The 27,182-nt window shown below is 51.8% G+C and overlaps 1 protein-coding gene across 2 annotated transcripts in view; it reads left to right on the forward strand.

The window, feature by feature from the left end:
- Positions 1 to 7,298: 7,298 nt before the first annotated feature.
- The window catches only part of LOC127037771 (Fc receptor-like protein 2), a 38,718-nt gene continuing 18,834 nt past the window's right edge, over positions 7,299 to 27,182 (forward strand). The window contains exons 1-6 of one of the 2 annotated variants that reach the window (XM_050929829.1): positions 7,299 to 7,389; positions 8,680 to 8,694; positions 11,560 to 11,817; positions 13,521 to 13,787; positions 19,277 to 19,561; positions 22,467 to 22,754. In XM_050929829.1, the coding sequence (XP_050785786.1) occupies positions 7,299 to 7,389; positions 8,680 to 8,694; positions 11,560 to 11,817; positions 13,521 to 13,787; positions 19,277 to 19,561; positions 22,467 to 22,754 (1,204 nt within the window). The remainder of the gene's footprint in view (positions 7,390 to 8,679; positions 8,695 to 11,559; positions 11,818 to 13,520; positions 13,788 to 19,276; positions 19,562 to 22,466; positions 22,755 to 27,182) is intronic. The other variant, XM_050929830.1, reaches the window with a different exon arrangement.

The following is a 27,182-nucleotide window of genomic DNA, read 5'->3' on the forward strand; positions in this document are numbered from 1 at the left end:
CGGTTGTCCTCCGTCTCCCCAAGTGTCGTCAGAGGTCACCAGTGTGGTGCTCTGCTCTGTCCAATGTTGATATCAGATGGCTGCGTGTGTGTGTTTCCACTGTGTGCTGGCCTGGCTCTGCGCAGATAGCTGGCACAGCAGACCCCGAGAGAAACCCCAATGACCACAGACTTCGATAAGGTATGAAGGCACCCGGCCAGGTTTATTGCCAAATGAAACATAGTCGCTAGCTCCCTGGATCAGATGTCTACAGTTCTGCTAGTACATATGTGCTCCCTGACAATGGACCGGCTCAGTCAGTGGTGAGACTTACCACTGCCCTGTAGGCCAAACAAAGATAACCCCTCAGAGGTCCATTTTTATACACAGATACAAACAAGTTACACCTCACTCCTGACGTATTGAGGTACAACCCCTCTACCTGTCACCTATTACTTTGTACATGTTGGTTTGAGCAAAACAACTCTATCCATCATATTATCCTTTTAACCTTGTTTTTCGGATGGGTCAGCATGTTCCTGTTATCTGAGGGGGAATGTGCTTGTGCTCGAGTGTTCTGGTACCGTCCTGGAACGTGTTTACATCTCTTGTGCCTAGTACCTTTTAGGTATGTGTTTTTTTGCAGCATCAGCCCTCTTCATGCGAGATTCTGTGCGCAGGGCATGCCTCTTGCTCACAACTTAACTTTATTTTATATCAGCAAAGTCTTGACCATGACTTTAGCTCAGGCCTCATACCAGGCCTCTGATACAAGGACTTATGTTTCAGAACCTCATCTTACTACTCACTTGCTGGCAAGAATACTGTGGGAGACTGTATCAAAAGTTTGGCTAAAGTCAAGATATATTACATCCCCCACTTTCCCCATAACCACAGAGCCAGTTATCTCATCATAGAACACAATTGGGTTGGTCAGGCATGACTTGCCCTTGGTGAATCCATGGTGACAGTTCCTGATAACCTTCCTCTCCTCCAAGTGCTTCAAAATGGATTCCTTGAGGACCTGCTCCATGATTTTGCCAGGGACTGAAGTGAGGCTGACTGGTCTGTAGTTTCCCAGGTTCTCTTTCTTCCCTTTTTAAAATATGGGCACTATATTTGCCTTTTTCCAATCATCTGGGACCTCCCCCGATTGCTACAAATTTTCAGAGATAATGGCCAATGGCTCTGCAATCACATCGGCCAACTCCCTCAGCACCCTTGAATGCATTAGATCTGGAGCCATGGACTTGTGCATGTCCAGCTTTTCTAAATAGTCCTTAACCTGTTTTTTCACCGAGGAGTGCTCACCTCCTCCCCATACTGGGTTGCCCAGTGCAGCAGACTGGGAGCTGACCTTGTCCGTGAAGACTGAGGCAAAAAAAGCATTGAGTACTTCAGCTTTTTCCACATCATTTGTCATTTGGTTGCCTCCCCCTTTCAGTCAGGGTCCAACATTTTCCCTGACCTTCTTCTTGTTGCTAACATACCTGCAGAAACTCTTCCTGTTACCCTTCACATCCCTTGCTAGTAGCAAGTCCAATCATGCCTTGGCCTTCCTGATTACACCCCTGCATATGCATACAGTATTTTTATACTCCTCCCTAGTCATCTGTCCAAATTTCCACTTTTTGTAAGCTTCCTTTCTGAGTTTAAGCTCACTGAAGATTTCATGTTTAAGCCAAGCTGGTCGCCTGCCATATTTGCTGTTCTTTTTGCACATCGGGATGGTTTGTTTCTGCGCCCTCAATAAGGCTTCTTTAAAATACAGCCAGCCTGGACTCCTTTTCTCCTCATATTAGCCTCCCAGGGTATCCTGCCCTTCAGTTCCCTGAAGGAGTCAAAGTCTGCATTCTGAAGTCCAGGGTCCATATTTTGCTACTCTCCTTTCTTCTTTTTGTCAGGATCCTGAACTCAACCATCTCCTGGTCACTGCTGCTTAGATTGCCACCCACTTCTAGTTCCCCTACCAGTTCTTCCCTGTTTGTAAGCAGCAGGTCAAGAGGAGCATGGCCCCAGTTGGTTCATCCAGCACTCATACCAGAAGTTGTCCCCAACACTCTCCAAAAACATCCTGAATTTACTTTGCTGAGTAATATACATTTTTAAACAACAGTTAAACCTGATCCAAATAGCGGTTTCTATAATGTCTCTGTTAGATTACTGCATACTCAATTATCCATATATGGTACACTGAAATTGGTTGACCAGTCTGCTACTCCTGATGCCTGGGCATTTCTTCATTGTATACTGATATCTTCTGGTGTCTGATGTGGGATGCACCCTTAAACAGCCGATGGTTAACATAATAAAGTTTATTCTTGTTTGCTTTACATTTCTCTTGTTTTCAATAACCCACATTTGATATACAGATTAATTTAGCTTGTTTACACTATAATAGGAACAAAGTCTTCTATAATGCAAGCTATGCTTTTGTTCCGATTTTTCCCAATTATTAGCTTTTTAGAGTTAATTTGCTTGCCATACCAATTCAACTTTTGTTAACTGTCTGGAAGCATGCTTTAACAGCCACTACTTCCATTTAATCTAACATAAAAGAAAAAAAGTATAAAAATTAAACCAAAATGAATTTTAAATACAGGTGTATGCACACACTTTGAGCATATTAAACTTTCATGACATTTGGTTTTGATTGGGAGACAAAACCCCTTGAAACTGTTTGGTTTGCAACATAATCAGACATAGTATATATTGTTCTATTTTTAAACATTTTTCTATAACATTTTATAACTATATTTTAAATATTTAATAAGGGCTCAAACAAGTTTATAAAAACCCTAAAAAGAAGCTGACATTTTGTTACTATTAACTTTGCATTAATATTAAGGTTTTCCCCTTACATTCTTTCCTTTTGTGACACATGGCTAGAAACGGTTAAATGGCTTGCAGGCTCAATGACCCAAAGCCCACCTTTAAAGTCATGTTAGAACAGTATGTGAATGCTAATTAGGGCCATTCAAGCTAAATAGGAGAGAACTTTGAAATGTAAACCTATATTGTTAGAAGTAATACTAATTGTGTGTATCTTAGATGCTACCCCTAAACAGTTTCTGTCTGTCACTGATTGATTCAGCGATCAAAAGGGAATATTAACATTTGGGTGACTCTTGGGTAAAATAATGTCATTGTCTATATGTCTCTTTGAAGTTTGCAATAGACTGCCTAATGGATAAATTGCCCTATATTAATTTGTGTAGCTACTTACTAGAGGTGTTTAGAAAGCAAAAGGTTACATCAAAAGTCTATTGTTTAACCAGGACTGTGTGGTCAAGTGGATGCTAGGACACTGTATAAAAAGACCCTTGGGTCTTGATCCTGTTCATCTCAGATCTGCTTTGGCTTCATTGAGGGAAGTTTGAGTCGCAAGATTGAGGTCCCAGTTATGCTGGTATACCCTGAATATGTGGATGTTGGACTATTACATATGAACTATTTCAGAAAGAAGTCTTTGCAGCTACAAAGCTCACCATCTCTCCTATGAATCTGAACCTCAGTGAATTGAACTCATGTCTATACGTATATTGATCTTTTAACCATACTCTCTGTCTTTTTTTTTTAATAAATTTTAGTTTAATTAATAAGAATTGGCTGTAGTATGTATTTGGGGAAGATCTGAAACATTCATTAACCTGGGAGGCAATGTGTCTGATCCTTTGGGATTAATAGAACCTTTTCTTTTATATGATGAAATAAGATTTACAGAAATTTTCATCATATTTGTCATGGGTACCTGGATGGAGGCCTGAGGCTGGATCACTTTAAGGGAACTGTGTTGTTTGGACTTCTGAGTAGCCAGTAAGGTAATAAAGAACCTTTTTTATGCTGACTTGGTAAATCTAAGTATTGGAATGTCCACCAGCTTTGTGGGGACTGACTGCTCCATTCTTTGCAGTTCACCCTAATAGAGTGACCATACCTGGCTCCCCACTAGGACCTGGGTCACATCTTTCAAGAAAAAAATCTGTAATTAATAAAGGAGAATTCTTTTTGTTTGCAATAGCATTATTTGTTGAGGCTATATATCTCCATATCTATCTCTATATCTATATATATATGCCTTTTGAGCTTTGTAAAAAAATTAGTTGGTATTATGATTGTTAAACCCCAAGCATAATATTCAAAAACTGTGGTGTCACTTATATTAAAAAAAAAGAAATACAATGGATTTTTGTTCCAACAAAACTGAAACCAAAAAAATTGTCACATGACACACACAACATACAACATAGAACAACATGCAAAACAAAGCACAATTATTTTAAAAAATACTATTAAATGGAACAGAGAAAAGCCCATATTTTAAATATTAGTCAGTGATTAGGATTAGAAGCAGAGTTAACATTTCTGTTACTTGGCATGTAATAACTATAACTTTTAAAACAAAGAGAGAGCAGAAGTGAGGAGAAGCAGGAGGTGTGGGAGGAAGAGCAGCCTAGAAAGAGAGGAAGATCTGAGCTGAGAGAAGTGAATTTACTCTGTCACGTTTTACCTTAAAGCACAGACAGCAGCAGCGAATTTAGCAAACAGAGAAAGGATACAAAGGAAAACTTAACCAGTAGGTAAAAATATTTGAGAAAGAAGGTCACATTATTAGCTCTAAGCGGAGGAGTGGGGCTCTGTGGGTAAAAGCAGTTGGGAACTTGTACCCCTGGTTTTTATCCTGGCTTTGAGAGGAGAGGGGCACTGTTTAACTCCTCTTGCAAAACTTGGATTTATTCCCACAGTGTCTGTTGCTTTTGTTGCTTTTTCTAAGTTTTTTTGTTTGTTTCTGTTACTTGCCCTACTAATGTTGGGGTGTGTTGTCTTAACCATCCTGGCCACAGTTTGCAATATTGTCCATTTCTTACTGTTGTTATTTTTCAAGGTGACAGTCTCTGCCCTAACCTTACAGATTCCAGGCCATGTTTCCACACTTTGTTTTTGAAACTCACGTGGACCATTTTCTTTCCATTACCCAGCATGTCTAAAACGTATTCAAATCTGTGGATTCAAGGGATGGGAATAGAGCATTCCTTAGCTCATCGTTTTCTGTTATGTTAAGTCACAATCCCTGCAGAGGGCAGTCTGTCACCTACTGGCTCAGTGGTCAGGGTCACCGGTGTTGCTAAATGCTGAGGCTGGGATGTTGTTGCTTTGGTAATACCGTTCAGGCTGCTCGGTGCTTTTTGCCAATAGCAGCTAAGGCAGCCGGCTCATTCTGCAGAGCTCGATGCTACTCATAAAGAACAACCACAGGCCACAGATTGGTGACAAAGGCAGCTGGTCGGGTATATTGCCCTCAAGGCACAGTCATAGCGCCCTGACTCCGTGGTTACAGGTACACTAACACATGAGTGCCCAATGGCAAGGAGCTGCTCAGTCAGCAGCGGGAGTCTCTGCTGTCCCCTCGGCCACACAGGGGGTTAAGGCAAAATACCCTGACATTTATAGACTGAGACAAACAACTGGGATAAACATTTAATGTTCCACCTGACGTGTTCCATGACATCCATTTGTTACCTCCCCTGGTTCCTGATGTCTTGGACAAAACCTCTCTATTCAGTATTCTGTCGAACCATCTGATCTTGTACTAGACTGGGGTGACTCTGTACTAGCTGCAATATATTTACATAAATATCTAGTGCCTAGAATACTTGCAACAATTCTGCCAAGTTCATGTTCATGCTTTAAAACATGGCCCGACTGATTCACAGCCTCAGTCCTTGCACCAGGACCAGTGCACCAGGCTCTCTCTCTATTACAAGGGAAGGGGAGCTCAGAGATAGCTTGGGACCCCCTCTTTGGGACTCAGACCCCCATGCTGGCTCTGCACCCCTCAGTTCTGACAGAGAGGGGAAAAGGAGTGAATTATAACACAGTCTCTTTCTGCAAGTTTCTGCTAGGACCAAACAGGTGTTCAGAGAGCAGCGCTCAGTTCCCACGGTGGCAGTTCTGCTTTGGCCCCCAGGAAATCCCTTGATTTGCATAGTGACAAATCCGAGTCACCCAGCTGTGTAATGGCCTGAGCAGCACCCAGCCCTGATTGCACAGGGGCCAGTGACTTGTCACCCTTGGCACTTAAGGTCTGTGGTGGCTGGTGATAGAGAGAGGGGTGTGCATGGAGGCAGACAGATACATGCCTATGGAGACTGACTGGGGGTGTGCTCCAGTCTCTTTGGGGACATGGGTTTCAACCCCTCAGCTGCCTAGGTAGGGAGTGTGGCCTAGCAGCTAGGCCCTAGACTGGGACTCAGGAGCTGGGGGTTCAGTCTCAGCTCTGCCACTGCTCTGCTGGGTGACCCTGGGCAGGCTGCTTCCCTCTCTGTGCCTCAGCTGGCTCATCTGTACAAGGGGGGTAATGCTTTGGGATCTAGCGAGGAGACACCCTCTGCCCAAATGGGGGGCTACTGCAAAGAAATGTGGCCAAGCCGCATTTTCAGTGTCTCATTTTTAGCACCATTTGCCTCTTTGTTTTGACCAGCCTCCCGTGTTTGCTCCTCACTTGAACTAGCGTGGCCGAGTGCCGCTCGCTCCCCCGGGGGTGAATCAGGAGCGACTCCATGGCCAGTCCCAGGAGCAAATCCAGCAAAAGCGAGAGCGGAGTCAGGCCTGTAACGGGCTGGCTGGGAACCCAGCATTGTTACTGGCATTATAAACGGGGCAAACGAGCTGGGCAGGCCGGGAGTGTCGGGGATGGGTGGCTTAGGGAGCCAGGGGGATGCAGATCCTCTAGGGTCATGTGTAGGGTCAGCAGCTGAACCCTGGCAATGTGCAGAAACACCAGAGAGAGACAAGAACCCTAGGCCAGATCCACAGCTGGTGTAAATCACTCCATTGACTTCACTGGAGCAATGACAATTTACACCCACTAGGGTCTGGTCCTCTGTGTCTCGCCTGGTATATACAAAAGCCAGGACGGGACTGAACCAAGATCCCCTGCCTGTGCCTGGGGGCGGCTCCATATGGGGGTCAAAGATCTCCTGGCCCCAGGAGAGGCGATGGGTAGCACCCCACGCCCAGGGCTGCGGCAGCCCCATCCCAGGCTGGCTGTGAGTGAGTGCTGAGCTCCTGTCAGCTGGCTCCGGTCCCTGGGTTGGGCATAGGGTGACAGGCTACTAAGTGTGAAAAATTGGGATAAGGTTGGGGGGTAATAGGTGCCTATATCGGGGGTGAGGGGTAATAGGTGCCCATATAAGCAAAAGCCCCAAATATCAGGACTGTCCTTATAAAATCAGGACATCTGGTCACCCTAGTTTGGCAGAGCAGCCCTTGTGCGAAAGGGAAAGCTGCTTCCTTCCTCTTTCCCTAGCAGAGGCGTTATGCAAAGGGGAGCATGTTTTGCTGCAGTACGTCAGCAGGCCCCTTTCACAGCATCCAGGATGCCGGGAAGGGCAGCGCTGCTTGTGCTGGGTGAGTGGGGACTGGGGGGCTGGGTGTTGGGGGGGCCACAGGAGTGGGCAGGAGGGCTGGGTGATTGTACTGTAGTCCTAGGGTGCTGACGGCCCATGCAAGCTGTAGGGGAGAGCACCTGTCCCAAAGAAGTTTAGTGAGATTCAGAGGGATCCCCCCACTGCAGGGACAGAGAGGAGGACTCAGTCTCCGTGGCCCACTCAGTCCCTGGCCAGTCTGCAGACAGCCCCAAGGGGGCAGTTAGTGCCAAGGAAAGGGCCATTTTAGCTGTGGGCATGAGGTGGCAGTGAGGTCTGGCGACAGCCAGAGAAGACATTTCACTGTCCGAGAGCAGGCGAGACATCAGCCCCATTCACCGAGCCGCAGAACTGGGGCCACCAGGGGAGCAGCATGTGTCCTGCCCAGCTCAGCGTGGGCTCCCCTGGGTTCGCTGGCTTCCCAGATCTTCACACTCTGGGGAACAAAGAGAGCTGGGCTCTGGTCCCAGGAGGGATCTAATATGGTCCTACGGAAGGACATGCCATGGCTAGTGCCAGTGGGGCAGCGAGGCCAGGCACAGTGGGGTGAGGCGGGTGAGCTGCAGGGGTAGCTGCTGGGGTGCTGCCAGCAGGTGTCTCGTGTGACAAACCAGGCACAGGCCCGGCAGCACTCCGAGTCCATGGGCTCACCCTGAGCCCATCCCAGCCTGGTTCTGGTCTGTGCTTAGTCCCGAAGGTGCAGCTCTAGGAGTCTGGACACCTGGGCTCTCTCCCCAGCTCTGCCCCAGACTCCACAGGAGGCCTTGGAGGAGCCCCTGTCCCGTGTGGGCTCCATGTCCCCATGTGCAGGGGAGGTGAGGGCTCTGACCACCTGGGGAGCAGGCCCCCTCTTTAGATTGTGACGCGAGAAGGGACCTCTGTGCAGGGGCGGCTCTAGGTATTTTGCCGCCCCAAGCATGGCAGGCAGGCTGCCTTCAGCAGCTTGCCTGAGGGAGGTCCCTGGTCCCACGGATTTGTCGGCATGCCTGCGGGAGGTCTGCCGAAGCCACAGGACCAGCGGACGCTCCACAGGTGCGCTGCCGAAGGCAACCTGCCTGCCGCCCTTGCCGCGACTGGCAGAGTGCCCCTCATGGCTTGCCGCCCCAGGCACACACTTGGTGTGCTGGTGCCTGGAGCTGCCCCTGCCTCTGTGATCCCCGTGTCTGAGCGGCTGCTTGACACAGGCCAGAGGGCTTCCTGTAACAGCCCCCGCGTTGGTGTCGGGGGAAACAGGCTCTGTACTCAGCCTTGCTCCTTCTCATTTCTTTTGCAGCCCTTGGCCTAGCTGGTGAGTCCTGCTCGTCTTTGATTATTCCTGCCCCAACCCCTAATGTCCAGGTACCGGGGGTGCTGCCCCTGCTCTCTAATACTAGATAGTACCTGGGTACAAGGAACTGCTGTGACATTACCCCACTACTTCCTACCACCAGACAGTACCTGGGTATGGGGGGCTGTTGGGACATTACCCCACTGCCCCCTAGTACTAGACAATACCTGGGTACCAAGGGGACACCATTGGGCATAGGCGGCAGGTTTGTATAATTTTTGGTGGTGCCCAAAATGGTGGTGCCCCCTGGCTCCCGCCCTGTAAGCCAATATAAAATGAAGCTACAATGCATCGGCACCACAAGATTACATGGGTCAATTAAAAGTGGAAAGTCAGAAGGAGCACTTGCCTGCTTCAATATATGGTATTATATTTTGCTGCACCTATTGTGACAAAGTGGGAATGTTTTTAATGTTTTCTCTGAATATTGTGTGGGTGCCTCAGTTTCCCCTGCAAGGTGCCAACTGAAGGTGTTGGGGACAAAGAGATCAGGTGGCCTCCTTGACCAGAAGAGACACAAAGGCCAGAGGAGGGAGTGTCAGTTTGGAGCTGGCTGGGGAAATGGGGAGAGGCCCAGAACTTGGGTCTAGGCTCCCCACCCTCCAAGATGCACCTGACTGAGGGGTCCTGTTTTCTGTACCTACAAGCTCTGTTTTAGATTGTGATCTTGTTGTCCAATAAGCCACCTGTTTTACCGGCTGGCTGAGAGTCACGTCTGACTGCAGAGTTGGGCTGCAGGGACCTCTGGTTGCCCTAGGACCTGCCTGGGCAGACACTGCGGAAAGCGCACGGTGTGGAAGGGCATGCTGAATGCTCGGAGGTCAGATCCAGGAAGGGATAAGCTTCTTGCCCTGGAGACAGTATGCTCAGAGAGAGGAAGCTCCCCCAGAGTCCTGACTGGCTTTGTATGGAGTAGTTCCAAAGCATCCTAGCATCCCCTTCCACACCATGCGCTTCCCAGAAGTCTGCATAGGCACTGACACTCCCTCCTCTGGCCTTTGTCTCTTTTCCAGGCATTAGGAGGCCACCTGATCTCTTTGTTCTCCAACACCTTCAGTTGGCACCTTGCAGGAGAGTGACCCAGGCCATCAGTTGCCCGGAGACAGGATTTCGGCCATTCTCTGTGCAGGCAGCATCAGACTGGCTCTCTAGGGCTCTACAAGAATCACATACCCTTATCCCACCATCTAGATCCTTGAGAAATTAATAGGGGAAACTGAGGCACCCACACAGTATTCAGAGAAAACCTTAAGAACATTCCCACTTCGTAACACCTGTATACAACTAGTTACATACTTTAAAGGGTGTAAAATAATCAAGTATTGTGCTAAACACAATGATACTCCAAACTGACCATCAAATTTAAGTTGCACTTTTTTTCCCTCAAGTGTGGGCTCTGGGATGGGGCTGGGAAAGAGGGGTTCACAGTGCAGGAGGGTGCTCAGGGTTGGGATGCTGGGGGCACAGGCTCTGGGCTGGGGCAGGGCTGGGGATAAGGAACTTGGGGTGCAGACAAGCCGCCCCAGGGCTAGGGCCAGAGAGGACTCCTCCACCCCCCAATGACAGCAGCAAACTCCAAGGGAGTGACCCCTCCTTTTCGCCCTCAGCAGCACACTCACTCTGCACCCCAGTCACTGCACATGCTCCTAGGGCCTCTCTCAGGTCCAGAAAGCCCACTTACCTCCCCTATAGTGGTTACCGGGGCGGGGGGGTTGCCATCATGTGTGGCCTCCCCTGCTGCTGCCCCTCACCATAGCCTCACTGGCAATGGGGGATGGGGCTGCCCCTTGCCCAGCGTGGGGCAGGAGTGGGGACTGCAGAGTGGTGGCTGGGGGTGGGGTAGGGTGTCACAAAATTCACCCAAGCTCCAGCTGCTCAGGTCTAGGAAGCCCCCCTACCCCATCTCCCCTGTGGTGGGTGGGTGCTGGGGAGCGGGGGTGGGGGGCTGCCATCACATGTGGCTTCCTTCCTCCCCTGCTGCCCCTCACCCTCGCCTCACTGGGGATGGGGCTGCCCCTTGCCCAGCATTGGGCAGGAGTGAAGGCTGCGTGGGGGAGGGGGTGGATCACAGGGTCAAACCTCACCGAAGCCCCAGCAGCTGCTCAGGTGAGTGAGGTCCACTCCAGATGTCCATCTCCTGGCCGGAAGTCCCCTTGGTGTCTCCTCCAGGTGGGTGCTGGGGGACGGGGGAGAGGGCTCCCGTGCCAAGCACGTGCGTGCCTCCTCCCCTCTCCCTCTCCCTCTCCCCCTCCCCCTCCTGAGGTGCTCCAATAATCTGCCGGCCGCTGCTCTCTATAGCCTTAGGCAGAAGCAGTGGCAGGCAGCCGGCAGCACAAGCAAGGGAGAGAGGCACGGGCTGGTTTTTTTCAGGCAAGGAAGCTCTGAGGTGGGGGGGGGGCAACTCTCTGGGGTGTGGGGAGGGGGCCTCTCCAGGCAGGGCCAGGGGAGAAACTTAGCTCCAAATATTGGTGGAGCACAGCCCCCAGCCTTGAATATTCCTGGTGCTCGGGCACCTTGAGCCCATATAACCTGCCGCCCCTGCCATTGGGACATTATCCCATAACCCCCTAATGCTAAACAGGACTTGGATGTCATGGGGTGCTACTGTAACATTGCCCCCTCCCCACTGCCAAACAATACTCGATAACCAGGGACACTGCCCAGGCAATCAGGTGCCCAACCCCTTTGGCAATCTCAGCCTAGAGCGTAGCCCTGCACAGTTCCCTGGCTCCAGCCTCCCATGCTGAGGGCATGGGGCTGATCTCCTCCTTTACACTGAGGTCAGCTCTGTCCTGTTCTCTCCCTCCCTCTCCGCCGGCCCTTCAGCAACTGCACAAAAGTCCACGCTGACCCTTGACCCTCCGTGGAGCATAGTGTTTAAGGGGGAGAGTGTTACTCTGACGTGCAGCACATCCCATCCTCCTGGACGGAGATTCACATGGTATCGCAACAACAAGGTCTTCAGATCCACAGAAATAAACAGCCTCAAAATTAAATACGCGCAGGAGGATGATGCAGGTAGATACCAGTGCCAGGCTTCTGTCTTCAGGCGAAGTGACCCCGTTCAGCTGACCATTTCTAATGGTAAGTAACATAACAGGAGGTCGGAGCCATTCTGCTCTGCTCTGACCTGTGGGGCCCTGTGGAGCTGCTGCCCATTCTGCAGTGGGCATACCCAGCCTCCTGAAGCAGTGAGTGGAGGGAAATGCTGTCAGTTACCGGCCACAACTCCACTCGGGCTCTGGCAGGGATCTAGCCTGCAGGTGAGGGGGCCACTTTTGTTGAATGGAAATTAGGGAAAACCACATGAAAAATAAGGGATAATTTAGGGAAACACCATTTCCCTTAGGAGAGCATGTTGTTCTCTAATGCTCACATTTCTACTGCCCTCAGGAATAGTGCAATTGTCGTAAGCTTCAATTTAATATTTCAAATGGTCACGGTTCACCTTAGCTTCTAAAGATAGAACAAGAAGTAATGGGCTTAAACTGCAGCAAGGGAGGTTTAGGTTGGACATTAGGAAAAAGTTCCTAACAGTCAAGGTGGTTAAACACTGGAATAAATTGCCTAGGGACGTTGTGGAATCTCCATCTTTGGAGATATTTAAGAGTAGGTTAGATAAATGTCTATCCAGGAATGTCTAGACAGTATTTGGTCCTGCTATGAGGGCAGGGGACTGGACTTGATGACCTCTCTAGGTCCCTTCCAGTCCTAGAATCTATGAATCAAAGAGTCCTTAAAATAAGGGATGGGTGGTCACCCTACCTGGGGGCCCCCTGGCTGCAGTAGAAAGGACTTGGGGCACTGCCCCCAGCTCACTGGAGCCGGAGAAGCAGTGGGGCAGACATGCTCCTGTCCCTGCAGTCCTGGGAGGCTGCTCCTGGGTTGGGCTGTGGTGGGGGATCAGTCAATAGAATCTGGGTTTGCTCCTAAATTCCATGCTGCAGCCAGCGGGCACAACCCCTCCCTCCCCCTCTGGGAGCTGCCATCCCACTTCCTCTGATGCTGTTTCCCTCTCGCTCTCTCTCTCCAGAGCCCTGACTCTGTCTCCTGCCTGCCCCTCGCTCAGCCTGGACTCACCCTTCTTGCTGTTCTCTGGCTCGCCTGCCCCTCCCTACCAGGGCAAATTAATGTCTGACTTTCTCCTGGCTAGAGAGGATTTTCTTGTGGTTCACTTTTACCTGAGGCCTGGGGAACTTTTTTGCCTAACTCTCCCTCTCCCTTCCCGCAAGGGTGAGTGTGACTTGCAACCCACAGCCTGCAGAACCGGGTGCACTGAGATCCCTGGTGCTGTGATCTTCTGGAGCTGCTGCTCTTGGCAGAGGCGGATTAAGGTCTCCTGGGGCTCTGGGCTGGAGCAAATTGGGGGGGGAGCCTGGTGCCATAACCATGGCCCGCCCCCTTCTGCCTGCAGCCCTGCCCATAGCCCCACCCCTTCTGCCCCTTCCCCTATGGGCCTGCCCCCGTTCCACACCCAGCCCAGCTATGTCCCTTCCCCTGAGTCCACCCCATTCCGCCCATAGCCCTGTCCCATTCCGCCATTCCCTCATGTCGCCTGCCCCTGCTCGTTCCTTTCCACCATCCCCTCACCCCACCACCCCCCACGGACCAGAGACTGGAGAAGTTCTGTGCCCAGGGGCCACGGTGGGCAGCAACAGCTCCTCCAGCCCCATGGTCATGGTGGGAGAAGATTTTTCTGGGGCGGCCAGATTGGCTGGGGCCCCTGGGCATGGATCCCATTGGACCATGCTGTAACTCACCACTGGCCCTCGATGTCTCTCTTTCAGATTGGCTAATTCTCCAGGTCCCTTACTATGGCGTGTTCGAAGGGGACCCGCTGTGCCTGAGGTGCTACGGATGGAAAGGCGCAAGGGTGTCTGGGATAAGATATTACAGAGATGGAGCAGATGTTACACCATCCCATGTGAACTCAGAGCTGTCCATCAAACAAGCAAGGACACATGACAGTGGCAAATATCAATGTACTGGATCAATGAGAACTACAGTCATGGTTACTAAGGTCAATTCTCCTACGGTGTCTATTTCTGTCCAAGGTGAGGAATTTTTGTGAGTGAGGGGGCTGGGCAGAGACAAGGCAGTCCCAGCTAGGGTGACCAGACAGCAAGTGTGAAAATCAGGACAGTGGGAGGTGGGTAATATGCACCTATATAAGACAAACACCCAAATATCAGGACTGTCCCTATAAAATTGAGACATCTTGTCACCCTAGTCCCAGCACACAGGACATACTCAGAGTTGTGCCCTTGTGGGTCTTCTGTCAGTGGTGCAAGCCGTGACCTTGCACGTATGTTGTGTGCTAGGTCATGTGGTGCAGAGAACACCGTCACAATTGCTTGACCCTGGCACCTCTTTCTTCACACAATAAGCAGCGGATATCCTGCCCTGGCTTCCTTGGAGGGGAAGGCTTTGCCTTTACCTAGCTGCAATTAGGAGAGTCATTATTTGGCCCAGTAACTTTAGTCCTAAATCTGATCTCCCTTTGTTTTGACACTGGCCCTGTCTGCTACGACTGACGTCCCCAGCGGTAAGTGAGGTCAGAATCGGGCCCTTTATCTCTAGCTGTTGAAGCAGCAGTGTTACAGCGCAGCAGGCAAGGATAGGCGTCAGCGTAAAATGGATCCATTTTAGGAACATGCCGAGGTGCCGGTTCGATTTTAAAGCTGAGATCTAACAGACTCGATTTATCAATATGATAAGAGCTGTAGCCAGTATTGGAATGGAATCTAAATGGATAACCCCTTCTGCAGAGCCCCATGAGCGGTTAGTGTACTCATTTTTATGCTAGGTTCTTTTCAGGTCAGCTTTTACCTGGGACAGTATTTCTCAGATCAAGTCACTTGGTTATTCTTAACCAATCAACAGTTTATTAATTCACTCAGGACTCCACCAGTCTACCATTAACACGGCACCAGTCAAGTGTACACACAACCAGAGTTCTAGGCATGCACTGAACACACCAATAGGGTCATACACTAGTATTGAGGCTCAGCAGGTGCAGGGCCGCCCAGAGGATTCAGGGACCCCCCACCGCCGAATTGCTGCCTAAGACCCACCCTGGGACTCGCCGCCAAAGTGCCAGAAGGACCCTCCGCGCCGTGGGTCTTCGGGGCACTTCGGTGGCGGGTCCCGGAGCGGAAGGACCCCCCGTTGCCAAATTTCCAATGACGACCCGGAGCGGAAGAAGCTCCAGGGGCCCGGGCCCTGCAAGAGTTTTCCGGGGCCCCCAGAGCGAGTGAAGGACCCTGCTCCAGGGGCCCCGAAAAGCTCTTATGGGGGCCTCTGCAGGGCCCGGGGCAAATTGCTCCTCTTCCCCCGCCCCCTCTGGGCAGCCCTGGGCAGGTGTACCAAGGAAGAGTGCAGATCACCGAAATTTCTTATTTATTTACATTCATCAGTTTTTTAGACCCTGTGATACATTTTTCACATATCCAGGATTTCTCCAGGGAGGAAGGATACGCTTGTCTCGAAGGCACTTTTAAGGCTCAGCGTGTGAGCCCTGCTATTTAAATAGTTTGGGATGAAAGGGACAAGTTTAAAATACCGAAAGCAATTGCGTAACGGTATTGTTTTAACTTCTCTTAGGCTAGTTTGCCTGGGCTTACGTCAGAGACCCCTGCGTATTGCATTAGTTAGTGAGGGCTCATTAAAGAGCGCAGACTCAACCAGCTAATCTGCAGTTTGTCATATTAAAGAATAGCAGGAGAAACATAGTCTTTGAAATGAAATCTCCCCACTTCTCCTGACCCCAGTGACCCTGACGTAGGGGAGAGCCCTTTCCACACAGCTAGTCTGGGCATCGAGTCACACTTCTGGATTCAGCAGCTTATTGGTAGGTTTTGTCAACTCTGCTTCGTGCTGTGACCATAATGTGGGGGGAGAGGAGAGAGTCTTTCCTACATGGGGGTTTAGCAAAGCTCTGAGGTCCACATGTGGTCATTGGTTATATCCCCTCTTATTTCTATCTGTCCCTGGTAAACAGGCACTCAGATGTCAACTCTCCGTTTTTCAGCTGCTTCCACCAGTATCCAGCAGATGGTGTTGGGACATGACAAATTTCTTGGATGCTCCTATGCAATGTTGTAGCTTCGTTGGTCCCAGGATATTAGACAGACAAGGAGTGAGGGGGAGATAATTGCTTTTATTGGATCAACCTGTTGGTGAGAGAGACAAGCTTTCGGGCCACGTAGAGCTCTTCTCCAGGACTGGGAAAGGTACCGAGAGTGTCACAGCTAAATACAAGGTGGGACAGATTGTTTAGCATCAGGAGTTAACATATTTCAAGGGACCAGCCCTGAGCCACCTCCTGCACTCCAAACCCCTTGTTCCCAGCCCCACCTCAGAGCCCGCACCCCCAGATGGAGCCCTCCCCCAGCCCGGAGTCCCCTCCCACACCCTGAAACCCTCCTTTGTAGCCCCATCCCGGAGCCTAGGGGAAGCCCCACGCCTCCACGCTCCCCCGCTGGTCTGTGTGTGGCCCATGACTGATTTTTTCTGTGGGTCAATGATCCCTGATAGAAAAAAGATTCCCCACCCCTGGTGTAGTGATTGTCTCATTTTACTCACATAGTTGTTATTGGAGCATTCAGTGCACTGGGTGAGGTACACCACATGTTGGGATAGGCACGTGTAGGACCCAAGGATCTTGACAGGTATGTTGTGGGGGGTGGGGATCATTGTAGCAGTGGAGCTGTGTCTACAGGTTTTGCACCTGTTGTTCTGGCTTAGTCTGGTGCCTCTTTGGGTTGGTGGGGCCTGGTCTGTGGGCAGCTGAAAGATTCTAGAAAGAAATCTTTCCTGAACCTCCTCTTCCAGCCTTCATATAATTCCCCAGCCTCTTCAAGGTCATCATCAGAAGCCAGCTCCCCACAGACCAGAACCCACCAACTCAACCTAGTGTTTAGCTGTGACACTCTGAGGGTTTGTCTACACATAAACTGCTACAGTGACACAGCAGCATCCAGGGGCGGCTCCAGGCCCCAGCACGCCAAGCGCGTGCTTGGGGCAGCATGCCGCGGGGGGCCCTCTGCCGGTTGCCGGGAGGGCGGCAGGCAGGGTGCCTTCAGTGGCATGCCTGCGGAGGGTCTGCTGGTTCCGCGGCTTCGGTGGACCTCCCGCAGGCGTGCCTGCAGAGGGTCCGCTGGTCCTGCGGCTCCAGCGAAGCTGCGGGACAAGCGGACCCTTCGCAGGCACGCCTGCGGGAGGTCCACCGGAGCCGCGGGACTAGCGAGTAGCAGAGCGCCCCCCGCGGCATGACACCGTGCTTGGGGCGGTGAAATGTCTAGAGCCGCCCCTGGCAGCATCGTTGCACCTGCAAGGCTGTAGCACCTCAGTGAAGTCACTACCTACACAAACAGATAGGGTTCTTCCATCAGCATAGGTAATCCATCTCCCTGAGAGACAGTAACTAGAATTCTCCCATTGGCCTAGCCTTGTCTACACCGGGGATTAGGTTGATTTAACTGCGTTGCTCAGCAGGATGGATTTTTCACACTCCCGAGTGACACAGTTATACCGACCTAATTTCCTACTGTAGACTAGGTCTGAGGATCTTCCCTGGACCTGAAGAAGAGATCTGTGTATGCACAAAAGCTTGTCTCTCTCACCAAGAGATGTTGAGCCAATAAGAGATATTATCTCCCCCACTTTGTCTCTTTAATGCTCCTGTAAGTCAGAAGGTTTAAATCATTCCATGGATTGTATTTCAGTATTAGCCTGGACTATGAACTGGGTTCCCCGATTTTATATGCTTATATCTCTTAACATTCCTGCCTCTTGCTTGTGCTACACAATAGCTGTCAGTTCTAGAGCGCAGCAACCAATTAGAAAGGAAACAAACAACTTCATATAGTTCTGTAAATCAATGGACACAGGCCAGACATTCTTTGATTGTATCTAATACCGTTCACATCACGTTTTCCAGGGCTTATCATAGGACTTGAGACATTGCATCAGAGGAACAAGACAGGTTATTCACACAGAAATAAATCAGGCAAACAAATATGCAATGGGGCTGGAGGTGATGGCAGGGTAGTTTGGATTTCTTGGGGGAATGGTGTTTACCCTATTTGACCTTCGGTTTTCTGGGTCTCCCAGCCAGCTGGCTCTGGTTAGTTTAACTCCTACAGCTTCCATCCTCCTCCCTGCCCTTGGTTCACACATAGAAGACACAGGGCACTCTGCATGGGAAAAGGGACAGTTATTCCTGTCAATCACCTGGCAGGGGGTTTCCTTAGCTAGACTAAAAGAGATGGGAATCTTAGCCACAAGTGAATGATAGGAGTCTTTGGTTTGGTGGGAATATTCTTTATAAAAGATCAGAGCTTCCTTTCCTGGGAACTGTGTATTTTAACTTTAGCCTAATTAATGCTCCCTAGACAAGATGTCCCTCTGTTGGGATGGGGCTCCTGACTCTTATTGGCTTTAGCTCTGAGGGGAAGCTAGGGGTTTGGAATATGCATAAGGGTGAGTGGTGACAATCTTACTTGCTGCAGATAGAAGGGCAGAGAATCAGTGGCAGATTAGCCACTGGGCCAATTGGGGGGCCCTGGAAAAATGGGTGCCCCTGTGCCCTGACCCATTCCCCCCACTTGCCCAGTGCTCCTGCCGTGGAGCAGGAGAAGCCTCTGCACCCCAACCCCACTCCCTGGTAGGAGTGCTGGGGGAATGGCAAGGGGGACTTCAGGCGGAAGGGGGGGAGGGGTCTCCATTTGTTCTGGCCCAGGGCCCCACAAACCCCTAATCCACCTCTGCAAAGAATGAGCAAGAGCTGTAGCTGCTAACAATGTATGTTTGAGAAATATTTTAATATCTGTATGTCTACATGGAGCAAAGCAAGTGAGGTTGGATAATACAATGAAAGACAATGATGATAATACCTAATAATAGCCTCACAAATGATCATCTGGCACCTGCTACCTGCCTCCCTCAGGGGGCCTCAGAAGACAGAGCACAAAACACGCATTCAAACGCAGGCAACAGAAGCCAATAAATAAATATCAAAGTGGGCTCCGAAATCCTGCCCTCCCCACCTCCGAAACCAGCCTCAGACCACAACAAACAACCATCCCCCGCAAATCTCAGACAGCTGACAGAGAGAGAGAACACCCTGGGATCCTGCTCTGGCATGACCTCCCCGTCCATCTGCACCGAGTCCTGGCTCTGCCTCCCCTTGCCCAGCATTGCAGCATCAGCAGTTCCATCTCTGGAGCTCCCAGCTGCCATGATGGGAGATAAAACAGCAGAAGGTCCCTCCAAGGAGGTCAGTTCTGATCTGGTCAGAGACTTTAAACACCAACAGGAAGTCAACGACGGGCTGTTACAGGGGATCAGGACTCCAAATGAGAGTGAAATGTTCTTTCACAGGGAAACAGGTTCATTATGATGGGAGATTTTAGGGGTGGGGAGCAGAGATTGGGAATGATGCAGTCTGTCTGTTTGTCAGTCTGAAATGCACTAGTTTCCAAAGCCCACCCTGGGCTCTGGCGCTGAATTCTGCTGGTGACCAAGTCTGATCTCCTTCTAGAGTTGTTTTCGACTCCGGTGCTGAGGGCAGCAGGCTCGGGTGACCCAATAGAAGGAAGCTCGGTGACCCTGAGTTGTGTCACGCAGCTCAACCCCCAGAAATCGGACACACCGCTTCAGAGATTCTTCTACAAAGACAGCAGGGTCTTGGGAGAACCTAGGAGCTCCCCTGACTACCACATCCCAGTGGCAGGGCTACAAGACTCAGGATCTTACCATTGTGAGGTGCAGACGGTGACCTCAAGTGTTTGGAAACAGAGTCCCAAGTTAAAGATTGCTGTTAAAAGTGAGTGCCTGGGGCAGGGATGCTGGGGGCAGGTTCTGAAGGTTCCCACCTACCTGGGATGGAAAGAAAACCTCATGGAATCTATGCAGAGCTTCCTGTGGCTTCTGAGCCCACATGGGGCCAACCCGCCCCTGCCACAGTCCAGTGCATTTGCAGGCTGAAATCCGAGGTGCAGGGAAGACCCTGATAAATTCCATGGTGCAAAATAGAGCTTCAGACTCCAAGAGACAGGAACAGCAGCTGGAGTCAAATCAACTCTGCTTGCATAGGGCCAAAAGAGCACAGCACGTCAGCTCGTGGGAGAACCTGACCAGGGTGGGGGATGATGAGGGCTGAGTTCATGTGAGAATCTGGCCCTGGATACAATGAAATCTTGGCAGAAAACTTGATGACAAAACAAAGGCTTGGAGGCCTTAGGGAGAGGGGCCAGATGACATTATCTTGGATTGTTCTGATTTGCTACTTTAACCCAGTTGACAGGATAGGTGAGACTGACCCAGATAAAGGGCTTGGTTTGCTCCTGTTGGAGTCAATGAAAAAATTCCCCTTGCTACACTGAGAGCAGGATCACAGCAGAGCCTAGACTGACTGATGCAAAGGGGATCTCGGCACATTTTTGGCAGGCAGATTAACCCTCATGTGTTAGGGCTGACGCTAATTTGACCATCAGTGACAAGACTGGGTCCTGTGGTGTGGGCAGATTATCCCCCAGCTGCAGGTTCTGACTGTGACAGGATCCCTGGGTACAGCCTGGGACTTTGGGACCACTGAGTCCCCTACCAGCCTGGTCTCTCTCTCACAATACTTTGCTAGTGACAAGCAGCAAACCCAGTGGTGAGCTGGAGCCAGTTCCCACCGGTTCGCGGGAACCAGTTGTTAAATTTAAAAGCCCTTTTAGAACCGGTTGTCCCGGTTCTAAAAAGGCTTTTAAATTTAACAAAATCTGTGGCAGCTCTCTGCCTTGCCCCTGGCCCCAGCTCACCTAGCTCCACCTCCTCCCCTGACGCTCCCCTCAGCTTCTGCTCCCCCTCCCCTGCTTCCCGTGAATCAGCTGATTTGTGGGAAGCAGGGCTTCCTGCAGGTGAACGGGGGCAGGGATAGGGCGTGAGAAGAGCTCCAGGCGCCGCACAGCCTGACTCGGGCCGTGTGGCACAGCTTTGGGCCGGACCCCAGCCCAGGCCCTGACTCTGGCTCCGGGCCAGGTCCTGGGCCCGACTCCGTCCGCACGGCTCCGGCTCAGGCCCCATCCCAGGCCCTAACTCTGGCCACATGGCGCAGCTCTGGCCCCTGTCGGGCCCCGACTCTGGTTCCCAGCCCCGACTCTGGCCTCGTGGCGCGGCTCCGCCCAGGCCCCAGCAGGGGTAAGAGGCCGGGGTTGGGGGGATTGAATAAGGCAGGGACAGGGAGCCGGCGGGGGGGGAGTTGAATGGGGCAGAGGCTCTTGGGGGGCAGTCAGGGGATGGGGAAGGGGGGGTTGGGTAGGTGCCGCGTGGGAGTTCTGGGGGTCTGTCGGGGTGTTGGTGGATGGGGTCAGGGCAGTCAGGGGACAGGGAGCAGGGCGAGTGGGCAGGAGGTGGAGTCCTGGGTAATTAGGGTTGAGGATCTCGGGAAGGAGTGGTCAGGGGACAAGGAGTGGGGGGGTTATGGGTTGCGGTTTCTGAGGGGAGCAGTAGGGGGCAAGACATGGGTGGGAGGTGTACTCACTGGGCAGTTCCCTACCAGGTCTTCGGCGGCGGGTCCTTCACCTGCCAGAGCCGTGCCGCTGAAGACCCGGTAGGGAACCAGTTCCTAAGATTTTTGGCAGCTCATCACAGAGCAAACCCCTCCAGGTGCTGTGCTCACTCAGCACAACAGCATATGGAGCCTCCCACCCAGCTAAATTGCATGAATGTCCCAGAGCCACTGGGGTTATTTAGTCTGCAGAAGAGAAGAGTGAGGTGGGATTTGATAGCAGCCTTCAACTACCTGAAAGGGGGTTCCAAAGAGGCTGGAGCTCAGCTGTTCTCAGTGGTACCAGATGACAGAACAGGAAACAGTGGTCTCAAGTTGCAGTGGGGGAGGTCTAGGTTGAATATTAGAAAACACTATTTCCCTAGGAGGGTGGTGAAGCACTGGAATGGGTTACCCAGGGAGGTGGTGGAATCGCCATCCTCAGGGCCGGCTTCCGGCACCAGCCAAGCAAGCAGGTGCTTGGGGTGGCCAAGGAGAAGGGGCAGCAAGCTGGGCTCTTCGGCAGCAATTCAATGGCAGGTCCCTCGGTCCCTCTCGGAGGGAAAGACCTGCCTCTGAATTGCCACCAAAGAAGAAAGTGGCGCGGTGAAGCTGCCCCGGATTGTGGCTTTTTTTTTTCTCTTCAGCCACTTGGGGCGGCAAAAAACTGAAGCTGGCCCTTGCCATCCTTAGAGGTTTTTAAGGCCTGGCTTCACAAAGCTCTGGCTGTGATTATTTAGTTGGTGTTGGTCCTGCTTTGAGCAGGGGGTTGGACTAGATGACCTTCTGAGATCTCTTCCAATCCTAATATTCTATGATTCTATGAATCACACAGAGAAAGGCAGAAGCCAAATCCCGCCAGCTCCCAGTCTTGTACCTCAGGAATATACCGTCTTGCACTGCTCAAGACGAGCAGTGCGAATTTATTAATTGATTCACCACTTTATCAATGGCCAGTGAACATACACCAGCCTTTGCAGACCTGAGCAGATTTACCACACACTTCATATGGGCCCATGACCCGTAGTGTTGTGGGCCTGGGCCCTGCATCCTGTCCCCTCCTCAAATCAATGCTTTACACCCAGGAGCCTACCCTTACGTGCGGGCAGAAGTGCTGATCTATCTGGATGACACCATGCCCATCCCTTGGGTCACCGCAGCACGTCCTGCCCTCCTTTGTCCCCCTCTCCCACAGGAATCCCGGCGTCCCAAGTCTCCCTGGAGGTCCAGCCCCTCGGGGGGCAGGTGACGGAAGGAGAGTGGCTGATGCTGAACTGCTCTGTGTCTATGGGCACGGGGCCAATCACCTTCTCCTGGCACCGGGAGGGCGCCAGACAGGCTATGAGAACAGAGACTCGGAGCTCTCAGAGGATGGTCTATGAGATCCCTGCAGCCACGGAGACCGACACAGGGGAGTATTACTGCATGGCCTCCAATGGCAATGCCCCAGCACCAAGCCCAAGGGTGAAAGTTGCTGTGAAGGGTGAGCCAGGTCCCAGCTGAGTGATGTGGTGACAGAGGCTTTACCTCGCCCCGGGTGGGCATGAGACACTCTCCCTAGCCATAAGGTCAGCAGGGGGGACATTGGGGGGATATTGTTGCTGGCTTGGGCCTGCTGAGAGGGGCGAGGCCCATGGCTGTAGCAGCTGGAAGCCCCAGAGAGGGACGTGGCCTCCGCACGGGGCTGTGAATGGAGCTGGTTGAACTGCTTTTGCCAAACTCCCCCACAGGGCAGAGAGGCCTGTCACACACACCCCGCGGCGGGGTACCACTGCCGACTGCCAGCCTGCCCACCCTGCAGAGATGGAGCATGTCACACTGCACCCTCGGGTGGGCTGCTGGCAACCCGGAGAACCAGGGACTGGGCTCTAAATGTATGAACCTCTCTTGCCTGAGTCGAAAGCCCCAGCTCAGCGGCCACGGCTATAGCAGGCTCAGCCACCACTAGGTGTGGCCCAGACACCACTAGAGGGGGCAGAGCGCCAAGTTGGTGGGTGTGGGGTACACTTGTGCGCAGGGGGATCGCAGCTGGCTGGGGAGGTGGCTGGGCCTAGCTGGGCCTCAGAGCAGCCTGGGGTTGCCAGGCGTCTGGTTTTTGACCAGAACACCGGGTTGAAAAGGGACCCTGGTGGCTCTGGTCAGCACCGCTGACTGGGCAGGTAAAAGTCCAGTCGGTGGTGCTGTGGAGCGAATGCAGGTTCCTTAACTGTCCTGGCTCTGTGCTTTGCCCTCGCCAGCTGGTCTGGCTCCTGGGCGGGAGGGGCACTGGGCTCCGCACGCTGTCCCCGCCCTGAGCACCAGCTCTGCACTCCCATTGGCCAGGAACTGCAGCCAATGGGAGCTGTGGGGGTGGTGCTGCGGGCAAGAGCAGCACGCTGCCACTCGCCCTGGGAGCTGGATGTGCTGGCTGCTTCCTGGGCACAGCATGGAATCAGGACAGGCAGGAAGCCTGCCTTACTCCCCCCCCGCCCGTTGCATCGCTGACTGGGAGCCGCCGGAGGGAAGCCCATTCCCCAACTCCAAGCCCCAACCCCCTGCCCCAGTCCTGAGCCCCCCCACCAAACCCAGAGCCCCCTCCTGCACCCCAAATCTCTCATCCCTGGCCCCACCCCAGAGTCTGCACCCCAGATGGAGTCCTCACCTCCCCCTGAGCCCCAACCCCCTGCCTCAACCTGCATCCCACTCCTGTACCCTGAACCCCTCTGCCCCACCCCAGAGGCCCCTCCCATACCCTGAATCCCTCTGCCCCATCCCTGAGCCTGGAACCCCCTCATGCACCCCAAACCCCTCAGCCCTGGCCCCACCCCAGAGCCCACACCCCCAGATGGAGTCCTGACCTCCCCCTGCCTCAACCTGCAGCCCCCTCCAACACCCTGAACTCCTCATCCCCAGCCCCATCCCAGAGCCCGCACCCCCATATGGAGCCCTCACCCCTTCCTGCACCCCACCCCCTGCCCCAACCCAGAGCCCCCCCACCCTCTGAACCCCTCTGCCCCACCCCCTAGCCTAGAGTCTCCTCCTGCACCCCAAACCCATCATAGAATCATAGATTATCAGGGTTGGAAGGGACCTCAGGAGGTCATCCAGTCCAACCCCCTGCTCAAAGCAGGACCAATCCCCAACTAAATCACCCCAGCCAGGGCTTTGTCAAGCCTGACCTTAAAAACCTCTAAGGAAGGAGATTCCACCACCTCCCTAGGGAACCCATTCCAGTGCTTCACCACCTTCCCAGTAAAAAAGTTTTTCCTAATATCCAACCTAAACGTCCCCCACTGCAACTTGAGACCATTGCTCCTTGTTCTGTCATCTACTACCACTGAGAACAGTCTAGATTCATCCTCTTTGGAACCCCCTTTCAGGTAGTTGAAAGCAGCTATCAAATCCCCCCTCATTCTTCTCTTCTGCAAACTAAACAATCCCAGTTCCCTCAGCCTCTCCTCATAAATCATGTGTTCCTGCCCCCTAATCATTTTTGTTGCCCTCCGCTAGACTCTTTCCACATCCTTCTTGTAGTGTGGGGCCCAAAACTGGGCACAGTACTCCAGATGAGCCTCACCAATGCTGAATAGAGGGAAATGATCACATCCCTCGATCTGATGGCAATGCCCCTACTGATACAGCCCAAAATGCCATTAGCCTTCTTGGCAACAAGGGCACACTGTCTCCTCATATCCAGCTTCTCGTCCACTATAACCCGTATGCTCTTTTCTACAGAACTGCTCCCTAGCCACTCAGTCCCTAGTCTATAGCAGTGCATGAGATTCTTCCGTCCTAAGTGCAGGACTCTGCACTTGTCCTTGTTGAACCTCATCAGATTTCTGTTGGCCCAATCCTCTTATTTGTCTAGGTCCCTCTGTATCTATCCCTACCCTCCAGCATATCTACCACTCCTCTCAGTTTAGTGTCATCTGCGAACTTGCTGAGAGTGCAGTCCACGCCATCCTCCAAATCATTAATGAAGATATTGAACAAAACCAGCCCAGGACCGACCCTTGGGGCACTCCGCTTGACACCGTCTGCCAACTAGACATGGAGCCATTGATCATGACCCGTTGAGCCCGATTATCTAGCCAGCTTTCTATCCACCTTATAGTCCATTTATCCAGCCCATACTTCTTTAACTTGCTGGCAAGAATACTGTGGGAGACCGTATCAAAAGCTTTACTAAAGTCAAGGAATAACACATCCCCTGCTTTCCCCTCATCCGCAGAGCCAGTTATTTCCTCGTAGAAGGAAATTAGGTTAGTCAGGCATGATTTGCCCTTGGTGAATCCATGCTGACTGTTCCTGATCACTTTCCTCTCCTCTAAGTGCATCAGAATTGATTCCTTGAGGACCTGCTCCATGATTTTTCCAGGGATTGAGTTGAGGCTGACTGGCCTGTAGTTCCCCAGATCTTCCTTCTTCCCTTTTTTAAAGATGGGGATTACATTAGCCTTTTTCCAATCATCTGGGACCTCCCCCGTTCGCCATGAGTTTTCAGAGATAACGGCCAATGGCTCTGCAATCACATCCACAACCTCCTTTAGCACCCCCGGATGAAGTGCATCTGACCCCATTGATTTGTGCTCGTCTGGCCTTTCTAAATAGCCCTGAACCACGTCTTTCTCCACAGAGGGCTGGTCACCTCCTCCCCATCCTGTTCTGCCCAGTGCAGTTCTCTGGGAGCTGACCTTGTTCATGAAGACAGAGGCAAAAAAAAGCATTGAGTACATTCGCTTTTTGAGGAAAAAAAAGCCTTTTTTCCACATCCTCTGTCACTAGGCTGCCTCCTTCATTCAGTAAGGGGCTCACACTTTCCTTGACCACCTTCTTGTTGCTAACATACCTGTAGAAACCCTTCTTGTTACTCTTAACATCTCTTTGTCCAATCTTCCACTTCTAAGCTTTTTTTGTGTGTAAGCAGAGTCAGGATGAGCTCTACCCTGACATCTGGTGGTAAATTATGGGGATTGCGGAAAAGAATTTCAGGTATTTGCATTGGCACACCCACCCCACCTAGCATAGCCCACGGCAGCCTGGGATGGTTATTTTGACAGCTCTGTGATCCCCAATTTCTTTGTTATTGGGGCAGGAGGAATAAAGTGTTGTCACTCTGATTATGTGAATGAGGAACTATGAGACTGCTTTAGGACAGAGATGTCTCAACATCAATTAAGTATCACTTGCTAGACAAGGGACATGGGTGCCAAAACCCAGTGAAATGAGAGAGGTTGGGGACTGGTGTGTGTACCTGATGGTATGGGGCCCTTTTGAGGGCCTGGAATGCCAATTGCACGTCCTCCTCTCTCCATTGTTGAAGAGCAGAGCTAATTTTGATTCCTTTAGGAGTCCATCTAGAGGCTGCGGAGCTGAATTCACGCTGGGCCAATGGTGCACCAGCACTGGCGCTCCCCTACTACAAGCTGAAATCACTAAAAGAGCTAAGCTTACTGAGCTGAGACCACTGAGTGCTGGGTTAACTAGGGGGGGAGCCTGAAGCTCTATCGCTAAGTGGCTGGCAGAGCGGAGCAGTTTGCTGCGTGGTGGAGCAGCCCACGGAACAGTGAGCAGAGTGGAGCGGTTTGCAGGGACGGCTGGAGGAGCGGCACAGCTGGTGTAGTGGAGCTGGTCGTGGTGAAGGCTGCAGCAGAACTCCACGGAGAGGCGGAGCAGTTGGCCCTGGCCCATGTAAGGTGCCCCTTAACACCCTGTGTGTGCTCCCCACTCCATTTCCACCCAGGCTGGCAGGGTAAAACTCTGCAGATAAACTTTTGAACTCTGGGGTGGCTCTGACCAAAGACTTTCGGGTTGTTGGACTTTGGGATGATTGGACTTAAGACGCTAAGGGGGAAAGGACATTGCCAAACGTATTTGGAGGTGGGTTTTTTGCTTATGGTTTGTGTTATAATCCTGTTGGTGGTGTTTCTCC

Source organism: Gopherus flavomarginatus, chromosome 20 (assembly GCF_025201925.1).
Source record: "Gopherus flavomarginatus isolate rGopFla2 chromosome 20, rGopFla2.mat.asm, whole genome shotgun sequence".
Taxonomy (NCBI): domain Eukaryota; kingdom Metazoa; phylum Chordata; order Testudines; family Testudinidae; genus Gopherus; species Gopherus flavomarginatus.